The sequence below is a fragment of a genome, unplaced genomic scaffold, assembly GCF_019419815.1.
Source record: "Pyrus x bretschneideri cultivar Hongxiangsu unplaced genomic scaffold, Pyrus_bretschneideri_v1 Contig18, whole genome shotgun sequence".
Classification (NCBI taxonomy): domain Eukaryota; kingdom Viridiplantae; phylum Streptophyta; class Magnoliopsida; order Rosales; family Rosaceae; genus Pyrus; species Pyrus x bretschneideri.
Window position 1 is genome coordinate 1,864,794 of NW_025999479.1, and position 11,211 is coordinate 1,876,004.

An 11,211-nucleotide genomic window follows, 5' to 3' on the forward strand; every position below is an offset into this window, starting at 1 on the left:
ACTAAGCTATGACATTTGTCATAGTATGTTCTAGCAGAAAAGTATAGAATTTCATAATCATTCAATGGAATTTGACGAGCATGATTCATTAGGCTCGATTATCGTCAAAGACAAATTTGAACCACATTATTGATAGTCTCTTGTGAGGCTAAACCTATCTATTCATCCTTAGTATAAATAATATTGTTTGTTTTCTTAAAAAAAAAAATATATATATATATATATATATCTATAATGTTTGTAGATTATAGATTTTCATCATCGTAGTTACTGTATTTGTCCTCTTCAAGGACAAGTTTCTAATTCTAGCTCTGTCGTTGATGGAACATATTATCTCCTCACCTCTACAGTGACAGGGTGCCACTAAACAAATGGTGATTGGCATATGTGAAAAACACACTTTAATCAAATACTAGAAATTCAAAAGCAATTTTGGTCCTGTCAAATGTATATGATTTGTTTTGGATATATCTTTTTTCCAAAGTGAATCACAAAATTGAAAAATGAAGGTAGGATCCTTTGTCCTTTCGATTCCGACACTGATAGTGTCTTGAATGGAGTAGGATTCTCTTCCCTTCTATTCTCATTCTCTTCCCTTTCATTCTCTCATTTCACACATTACTTTTTATCTTATTATCTCAATAAAAATATTAATATAAGATGTTGACGTGATTTAACCGTGACCGTTTAAATAGGAGGAGAGAGAAAGGAAGAGATTAGAAGAGGAGAGAATCATCCTCCCTCTTGAATTCCTTGTGTTATATATATTGACCCTATAGTCTATACATTTGTTCATTAATTATGGAATTTGAGGGACAATCATAACAGTAGCTTATTTATTTTATGTGGTATTTGTTTCTATAATTTTTGAATTCGTAATAGATACAATATATTTATTATTTATTTATTTATTTTGAAAGAATATATATATGCAATTTCATTAAAAATGGTGCAAATACAGAGAACTAGAGGGAAAGAATTTTTCACAAGCCCTTTTTTTTTTTTTTTTCTTTTTTTTTTTGAAAAATGAGAAAAATATTAAAACACAGCCTCAAGGGCAAGTATTCCAACAAGAGTCCCAAAGCAAAGCCTGTTTATCTAGCACACTTGGGAACCACCGCAAGCCACAAACAATCAGAGGTCAAAGAGTGACCTAAATTTGCAAGGGAATCAGCTACAAAAATAGCTTTCCTAAATACATGGTTAAAAGAAATACTCTCAAAAGCATTCACCAGCTCCAGAATGTCAGTGATTAATGTGGAGATACGTCAGCGACAAAGAATGCGCATTCGTCATGGACTCGCTTGATAACCAAAGAGAATCTCCGTTAACAATAACCTTAGAATAGCTAATCATTCGAGCCTGACAAAAACTCCCCTTAAGCACCATAGCTTCCGAGGACAAAACACCCCAATCACCAAGAAACTTTGCACCTGTCACAAGAGGCTTGATTTGAGTAAGTGGAAAGAAAATGGCTAAAATACTTGCGTCTGTAATTTGATTATATATGTGGTTCATGTGCTAAAAATTAACAGAGTTGAAATTTTTTTAAATTTTAATATAATTTCTAACAGACTTTACCACAAGAGCTTAAATCCTTCTTTCTTTTTTCTTTTTTTTTAGCTACATTCCAATTACTATATCACCACAAAAACTAATAATCCAATTAGGCCTTCTGTAATGGATACGACTTCGAAAGTCAACAAATACTCATTTGTTGTATGAGACAGTATCCATGCGGTACACTGGCGTATGTGACATGAAGTGACAAACTTCAAGGTGCGACTTTGTGAGCTGTGAAAATATTCAGTTGTTGCCCATTTGGGCGGAGCCTTCAATCACCGAATCCCCTTGTTTTCATCGACAGTATTCGGACCTCCCTACCTTCTTCTCTTTTATCTCTCACTCGCTCTGCTTTCTTCACCTTCAACCCATCTGCCTGTGGTTCTTCATTCTCTCTACTCTTCTTCTTCTTCTTCTTCTTCTTCTGGGACAATTGAAAAACGGTATTCCCTCTCAACGCGCATTTGCTGAATCATTATTATCGTTTAAAAATGGCAGAAAGATCCCATTCTTCCGGCTAATGTATTGTCTTGTTTTGATTTGTTCGAATACCAAATTTTGCTTTTGTTCTGAAATGGTAGCGAGTCACTTATGCTGGTTTTTGTTCATTTGGTGTAACTGGGTTTACTTAGGTCTCATTGCTTTCGAAAATGGATGCCACAATGCCCATTTGCAGGACTGTCACTCCGACTCCCGTAAGTACCTCTTTACCCAATATCTGTTTATATTTTCGGAATTGTGTCTGGGTTTTGGATGTTGGGTTGTGTTCTGATTAGCTGCAATTGGGCTGGGTTCTGATAACTGAATCATCCAAGATTGATGATTTTGCTTATGTATTCATCGAAATGGATGATGGATCCGCTTTGCAAATGCGTGTTAGTTAGTTGAAGGTTTGCTTTAACTTTATGTTCTTAATCATGCAAGATAAGTTCCTTCTGTATCTTCACTTTTGTAGAAAAGATCAAATCCCTAACTTTTTCTTTATCCAATTTTGCCAAAGAGATGATAACTGAAACATCCTGAGTTCCTAACTCATTTGGGAAAAGTAAATAATTGGAATTCCTAGATAAATAGAATTTATAAATCAATAAGGTCTTCTAATGTCAACTACAGGGCTTATTTTTTGGGAGGAGAAGAGAGATCCGGAGTTCCCAATGTAGCTTTATGGTAGGAAATAAAGTCAGCTTGCTAAGGCAGAGAGCTCGGGGGGCTCAAGTTAGTTTTAAATCCAGGAAGCATGGGGGAGCTCTCCATGCTACATGTCGTGCTGAAAAAATTCTGGTGGCAAACAGAGGAGAAATTGCTGTTCGCGTTATTAGAACTGCCCATGAATTGGGAATACCTTGTGTTGCAGTTTACTCAACAATAGACAAGGATGCACTTCATGTGAAATTGGCCGATGAATCAGTTTGTATTGGTGAAGCTGCAAGCAGTCAGTCGTAAGTAGTTGATTATGATAAATTTTGCTTATCCTTTGTCTCAGTTTCTGTCACTGAGGATAATGGTTAAATCTGTGCATTTTGATCTGTCTTCCTACAGGTACTTAGTTGTTCCAAATGTTTTATCTGCTGCCATCAGTCGGAAATGTACAATGCTTCATCCAGGATACGGTTTCCTTTCTGAGAATGCATCCTTCGTTGAAATGTGCAGAGAACATGGAATCAACTTTATTGGGCCTAAGGTAAGTTTGTCAAATAAAAAGAAACATAAAATGTTCAAGCCAAGACTGTTTGATATTATTCTCTTTATTCAAAATGTAATGTCTAAGCTTCCTTAACAACAAATAAAAATAATACTTTAGATCTAACCATGATAAGTTAATGTGAATGCTACTAATAGGGACTTAAGAAACTTTTACATTCCATATAAATATTTATTAAATTTTTCTAAGAATTAAGGACGGTAGTCTAAACTTTCCTAACAGTTAAGGGGCTTAGTCCATGTGGATACGTTGGCAAATCATGTATCAATAGTTGGGCTGTTTGAATGAATTTTGTCCTTGGTTGTACGGATAAATTTTATAAGTTTTTAGGTATGTTAAATTTTTTGGCAGGGTCTATATGTCAAACTCCCTAACTTAATTGAATGTTCTTGTGCCAAAATCTCATGTAAATTTAGATTGATAAATCGACAATCTGTGAATAGTAATGGATAGATATTCAACTTGGAATGAAAAAAAACTTGTTCTTTTTTTCTTGAGTTACACTTTAATTGGTTTTGATACATTATATTGCATTTATATGACCTTCTATTCTTTGTATTTCTCATGTCTTAGAGTGGTTAGTAATTATTAGGTCATGAAAATATGAGCACATGACTCTTTGTTCAGTTGCTTATTCTTTAATTCATGTTCTCATGTGGAACAAATGCTTGCAATTTTGGTCACATTTTGCAGCCTGATAGCATCCGTGTTATGGGTGATAAATCAACTGCCAGGGACACAATGAAGAAAGCAGGCGTTCCAACTGTACCAGGAAGTGATGGATTACTACAGGTATCTCCTTTAACATTAGATATTTTACTTTTCAACACATCCAGAACTAGGTGCTCCTATGAATTAATTTTGTATTACTTGTTTCAACGGTTTTTTATTTTCCCTACAGAGCACAGAAGAAGGAATCAAACTTGCAGATGAAATTGGTTTTCCTGTTATGATCAAGGTAAAGTATCATGTCTTATTGATCGCGTGCTAATTAAAACGCATTATACTTGCACTGTATCTTACATTGCACACCCCTTCATGTTAACTCCCAAAATTCTAAAGTTAAAACATATTAATGTACCAAATTAAATTCTTTGTTTGGTTTGAAGAACTAAACTTTTCATATTAATAATTATTATTAATTACATTTCAATTCTAAAATGAGGGAATACACGCCTATTTTGGTAGAATGGCTGCTCAAGAGTTAAATGTGTTTGAAAAGCAATGACAAAACGCTACCCAATTACCTAGCCATAGTGCTATACTAGGAAAGATTTACCATCTCAATGAAGCTGGATAATTTTTATAGGTTTTAAAACATAGAGTTGCTAATAAAAACTTCAGTTGGTGGCTTCTAATTGTTGCCTCTGATTTCTGGAGGAGGCTGTTCTATCATTTGGCAGAAAAAATAAATCTGGCCGTCTTGTTTACTAATGTGTTATTTATTTACTTGAATGAATCGGACATGAAAATTTTAGTTCTTCAATAAATTAATCATAAATCCTATGAAATCAATGATTATTTTAGTATTGTGGCTTTCATTGAAACTTTCCTTTACTTCGTGTTAGCGAAAACCAATGTACAATTTTATATGTTATTTCTTTGTTTCTGTTAAGTGATAAGGATGATTTGCTATTTAAGGCAACAGCAGGAGGTGGAGGACGTGGCATGCGTCTTGCTAAAGAACCTGAGGAGTTTGTGAAGCTGTTACAGGTAGAGCACCCAATGCATTGTCTTCCTATTTTTGTTGCTTAAGTGATGCCTTTTTCCGTTCTTGTTCTTTGAAAGTATTTCTTTGACTCATCTTTGAAGGCATATTTGAAGTTTTTTTGTTAAAAAGTTTATCCTGTTGATTGTACTGTTTGGCTCTTAGTTTAGTTGGCCTAGTTATCTGTAAACAAACTTTATATTTTTGCTTCTATGTCATAGTTTTCTGCCTTGATTTGATTGTTTTTTTCAGCAAGCAAAAAGTGAGGCTGCAGCTGCTTTTGGAAATGATGGAGTTTATTTGGAAAAGTACATCCAAAATCCTAGACATATTGAATTTCAGGTAACGTACATGCAAAAGATACTGTAAAATTTCACGGTCATACATTTTTATCCTGAATTATTTTATAATAATTAGGATTTTAATTGACATTTGATGACAACATGCAATCTCCTGATTCTCTTGTAAATACAGGTTCTAGCAGATAAATATGGAAATGTTGTTCACTTTGGAGAGCGGGATTGCAGCATCCAGGTACTTTAAATGGCCTTATTGTCTGCTTTAATCTCTGTGAAGGTTACAGTAGTTTCTAGAAAACAGCTTTCTGCATATAATTTTAGTTCTAATTTCTTCAAGGGAAGCAAAATTGGTTATAACCTTACGATGTAACCAACTCTTAGTAACTCTAGGATGTATATCCTCTTTTCTTTTCTGAGAAATGTAAAATTCAATGACACGTGCCAAATTGTTTATCATGTTTTGAATGTAACCATCACACAGAGAAGGAACCAAAAGCTGCTGGAAGAAGCACCTTCCCCTGCATTGACCCCAGAATTGCGGAAAGCTATGGGTGATGCAGCAGTTGCTGCAGCTGCCTCAATTGGTTACATTGGTGTTGGAACCGTTGAATTCCTTTTGGATGAAAGAGGTTCCTTTTACTTCATGGAAATGAACACTCGGATTCAGGTTTAACTAATCCTTTGATGACAGCTTTGACTGGTAGAACTTGCTTACTTTTGTTCAACTAAGATTTTTTCCCCAATTAAACCACAGGTTGAGCATCCTGTGACAGAAATGATTTCATCTGTTGACTTGATTGAAGAACAAATTCGTGTAGCTATGGGAGAAAAGCTCCGATACACACAGGTAATTAGCGAAGTAGTTTTGGAGATGCGTACAATACCTTGTGTTCAATGTCTTATGGAGGTCGCTCATTCTGCAGGATGAGATTGTGCTAAGAGGACATTCAATTGAATGTCGTATCAATGCAGAAGATGCTTTTAAAGGATTCCGACCTGGGCCAGGTATGTGTACATTGCTATGTTCTGGTTCCCACGGTAATTGCTGAGTACACTTGTGTATACTCTTGGTCTTTTTCTGTATTGTTATCTGATATGCTCAACCCTTGATGACATAGGTTCTAAGTTAGTCCAGCACTTAACGCTTTGCCATTTATTTTACTATAATAACGTGTGCATTGACTTACCAATGAAATTATGTATTCATTTTTTAAATATTCGTATTCTTCTGCCTTTTTTACAGGAAGAATAACAGCCTACTTACCATCCGGAGGTCCCTTTGTTAGAATGGATAGCCATGTTTATCCAGATTATGTGGTTCCTCCAAACTATGATTCCCTTCTTGGAAAGGTTTGTGGACCAATAACCCATTGCTAGCCATTGTTGCCCAATATAAATTATAACTTTCTAGTTTCTTGTTTCACTGACTACGGAAATGCTTTCCTATCGTAGCTGATTGTATGGGCACCAACAAGAGAAAAGGCAATTGAACGAATGAAGAGGGCTCTTGAAGACACTGTTATAACAGGTAATATAAAGTAACTGTTGAAATCGTTCTATTTTAGTTACTTTTTGTGCACTTTATATGGAACAAATTTGTGTGTGCCAATTTCTTTGTTTAAGTCCAGAATTAGATAGTAAAAATGTAATTTTCTCTTTGTTCATGACTGGTAACGTAGATATTGGCTTTGTGCCGCAGGGGTTCCCACAACCATCGAATATCATAAACTTATCCTTGATATAGAGGATTTCAAAAATGGAAAAGTTGATACTGCTTTTATTCCAAAGCACGAGGAGGAGCTACGAGCGGTAAGAAGCTAGTCTAATGTTGATAAGTTCACTAGTGAGACTTTAAATTTTCATTCTGCTTTTTCAATTTTATTTTTCTGTGCAGTAAGACAACTAGAAACAGGCTTCAAACACTGATTAGGTGATTAGGATTTTAAAGTTTTAATCAGTCATATAAGAATTCCTTTTAATTTTTGTTGGGAGCTGTTATTGACACTCCACAATAATCATCACACTCCTTCCTAAATGAAAAAAAAAAAAAAAAAAAAAGAAAAGAAAGAGGAGGGAGGAATACTAGATGGCTATCTTGGAGTGCTACTAACAATTACCTTTATAATTTATTTAGAACTGAGCTATACGTGCAGTATTATTGTAATGTCCTGGGAAGTTGTTCATCTTTGGCTTTGCCATTTGATATATTAGGTCACCCGCCTCGTTCTGAAGAAATTATATTTCTCGTTAATCCATAACTTAGTATCATTAACGCGATGGAATGGTGATATCATCTTTAATATGAGAAGAAAAATTGGTTACATTTTATTGGATTACTAGTTTCTGTGCTGGTGTTGGGTTTGTATTTGTCAAACTTTTGTTATGTTTACTTATTCCCTTTCGTGTGCCTACAGCCCCAACATTTGGTGCCTGCAGCTCCCAAAGAACTAGCTGGTGCATCTGGTTAGATGGATGAGAGCCTTTCTTTTTCGTATGTCGGGGACATGCTTGGCATGTGGGAATTCCATTTGAAATTTTGATGTGTTTCTGTATTTTGTTGGGTGTTCAAACATGTACTGCTCAGCATATATGTAGGAAATGATGAGGGTATTTCCACTTCCAGCACTGGTAGAGTTTTTAGGTGACTTTTGGTTGAACTTAATTGTTGGGTTGTTGGCTGAAATGAAGATGCAAAGCAAGGAAACATGTTTCGTTCAAGATCCAGTTTTATGTACATCACATGTAGTGCTCCACCAATTCCTCTCCACTCAAATCTAATCTGCCTTTGTCTAGATTCTTCTTCAGGTTCCAAAGTAGAGGATGGAATCCTTCTGACTTTCGACACCTTCTATTTGTTTTATATGACTGGTGGTTGGAGGATATTGATTTTTCACTCTTCGGCCTGTTTGGTGGGCACGATGGGATGGCTATTTCCAACTAAATTGGACTTGTAGTGGAGCCAATGTTTGGTGAGAAAAATTGTAACACGGATTAGACTGGCTACAAATCCGAAACAAGGGAAAACACGATGGTTTATGTCATCTAACCGCACACAAGGGTTGCGTACCCATTCCTGCCAATCCAACCCTATCTTTAAGGTCTAACTCCAACGAGCTCACCAAATGGGCCCTTTTAGTTCAAGCTCGATGGAGATACAGTTTAATCTTTTTTTTTTTTCACTCTAAGCGCTTGCTTTTCCTCAAAATACAATACAGTATTTGGAATACATTTTAGAGCCCCCGAGGATGAGTGTTGCAGCAATACAGAAAAATACAAAAACCAAAACCCACTACCTATAAGCCAACAATTCTGAACCTGGTTTTACAAGTCTGCAATGCCAGTGCCAACTCTACATCATGCCCACTTGAAGGTGTAGACGCCACCAAGCTAATCCAGTCCCACAACACCAATAGATTGATTTTTATCACCCACATCGTCGAGTTTTCCTCTTCATCCATCGGATCTGTAGTACATCTGCTATCTCAACCCCCAAATTTGAGATATCTTCTATCGGCACAATACCATTAAGTGTGGTCTTCTTTTAGGTAATAGAGCTGAGAGCCTCGTACTCGAGATATTTTATAACAGAAGAAGATAAATAGTGACAACTTATGACCGTTTGATAACCATTATTTTTTTTTTCTTTTTTGGTTTTTACTTTTTAAAAGTTGAAAACTGAAATTTTGTTTAGTAATTATTTTCAGTTTTCAATTTAAAAAAAAATGAAAACTGAAAACTAAATACTAAAAACTCAAGGCCAAATTTTGAAAACTCAAGGAAGTAGATTTTAGTTTTCATTTTTTTGAAAATTAAAAATTGAATGTAAGTTACCAAACAAGACTTTAATTTTCAGATTTCAAAAATGAAAAAATTAAAATTGAAATGGTTATCAAACAGCCCCTTATTAAAAGTGCTAGTGTTGTTAATAATATAGATTTTTTTTTCTTTTACAAACAATAGGATATTTAGAAAAAAAAATTAGAATGCACCACAACTCCACAACTAGGTTTAGGGATGGGCAAACGGGCACTAGACTCGCAGGTTGGGGTGGGTACCAGGCAAGTCCAAAAATTCTATACACAAAGCAGGGCGAGGTGGGTCCAAAATTTTGAGGAAGCAGGCCCTCAGCCCGAACCATTTCCACCATTGATTTAATCTCACTTAAACCTACACCATTGATTCCTAACCCTATCACAACACATTGTCTCCCTTTCATTCTCAATCTCTCAGACTCACATCACACTCACATTTGTAGCAACGCAGCGGCCTAACTATATCATGGTCGAGCTTCCTCCTCTTTCTCTGTCTCTCGCTCATCTCTCCCAATCCCAACTCGAGATCTATGTCCCCCGACTTCGATCGACGAAGATGGCACGATGCTCCATATCAGAATCTCATACTCAAATAAACGATGGTGTGAGGCTTTAGATCAAAATCTCAAGCTCCAAATCAAAGATGGCACAGGGATCTGAGAGACCTGCGGGATAGCAAATATCGAAGATAGATGAAGGTGGCACGACGACGATAGCAGACCACATCGATGACAGTGGTCTCCAAGTTGATGAAGATGGCGCGAGGGATGTGCCTTCTATCACCGGTCTCGGATAAGATGGTGTTGAAGGTGGGTTTTGGGTATTTTCTGATTTGAGCATCTAGGTTGTTAAAAAGGAAATGATTTGAGCTCGACGACAAGGGAAGACAACTTGAACGACGTTGTTTCCTTCAATGGACCCGGTCCGAACCAGCTTATTTCAAACGAGCCAGTTCAGACCGATTCCAAGTTCAGAAATTCCATTACCCGGCATGTGCCCATCCTTAACTACGCTAGGGTAACACGAGGATCACTAGCCACAGTTAGGTATTTAAATTATCACAAACAAATACCGTCCTCACAATTGATATGAGTTGAACTTGCAAAGTTTTAAGTGGTGAAGAAATTAAGTTTCCACCGTAAAATCAATTGGCAATATGAGGAGTAGTCAAACTCTTTATAAGAACATACAAGGTCTTTGATGTGGGATTTACTCACAAAATGCCTTCTCACATGTGTTGGCCATTTAAGCCTAACATGTGAACAACATAAACTCGGTAACATGAAACATGTGTAGCGTTGAGCTTCACTTGGGTCAACCTACTTTGATATGATGAACGAAGTTAAGGTTCCACCATATAATTAATTATAAATATTAGGAGTAGCCTAATTTCTTGTAAGTACATGCAAGATCCCTTATTTTTTTTCAACATGAGATTCACTTTCAAGGGAGATAAATAGCAATAGCCTAGAGACTAGTTGGAGTTATGAATATATACAATTGAAGCCATTTATTGGGAAATACCTAGAAATAAGATAGTTTCTTAATCTTGGGACAGAAATAGGACATTTCAAATATGCACACGCTATGCACAAAAAATCGGACAGAAATAGGATTTTCCTACACCGTGAAATGACTTAATTGCCCTTGTATATAAATGGGTTATTTGCTCCCATTATCTTATTTCTCTCTCTCTCTGCCCTCTCTCTCTCTCTCTCTTTCTCCCTCATCTCTCTTCTCTCACTTTCTCCCTCACGTATTCTCTCCTTTTCACTGTGCACACATGGTGCACTGTCATCATGACCAACACCGTCCAAATCAAAGCCACCACCAATTTCATCTCGTCTTCACAAGTCCAAAACACCTAGCCTTGTCACGAATCTCATCCTCAATCGTTGAGATCAAAACTCAAGCACGCCACAAATTTTCTGGCCGTTTTCCGACAACACGACAAACAACCGAGGCTCGAGACCACCACCACTAGACTCACATCGAGGGTGGGAACAAAGCCCAATCATTAAATATTGGTGTTTTGTTTGATGCATTTTTCAGGATTTGCCCATTGTATGTACACAACATGCACATGATATGCTCATCTATATGAGCCAACCCAAAAATCCAGATGAA

At 36.3% G+C, this 11,211-nt stretch overlaps 1 protein-coding gene across 2 annotated transcripts; it reads left to right on the forward strand.

Annotated features, from left to right (window-relative positions):
- Nucleotides 1-1,794: 1,794 nt before the first annotated feature.
- On the forward strand, nt 1,795-7,990 carry LOC103928973 (biotin carboxylase 1, chloroplastic). Of its 2 annotated transcripts, none has more exons than XM_048581916.1 (16): nt 1,795-2,085; nt 2,196-2,258; nt 2,677-3,002; nt 3,103-3,244; nt 3,959-4,057; nt 4,167-4,223; nt 4,907-4,978; nt 5,226-5,315; nt 5,448-5,507; nt 5,754-5,939; nt 6,027-6,119; nt 6,196-6,277; nt 6,516-6,622; nt 6,725-6,800; nt 6,972-7,081; nt 7,687-7,990. In XM_048581916.1, exons 2-16 carry the CDS (start codon nt 2,214-2,216, stop codon nt 7,738-7,740), a joined length of 1,599 nt encoding a protein of 532 aa, XP_048437873.1. In that variant the 5' UTR covers nt 1,795-2,085; nt 2,196-2,213; the 3' UTR covers nt 7,741-7,990. The 2 variants fall into 2 exon arrangements, with proteins under 2 accessions (XP_048437873.1, XP_009336386.1); XM_009338111.3 differs by having other exon boundaries at nt 1,795-2,006.
- Nucleotides 7,991-11,211: the final 3,221 nt, after the last annotated feature.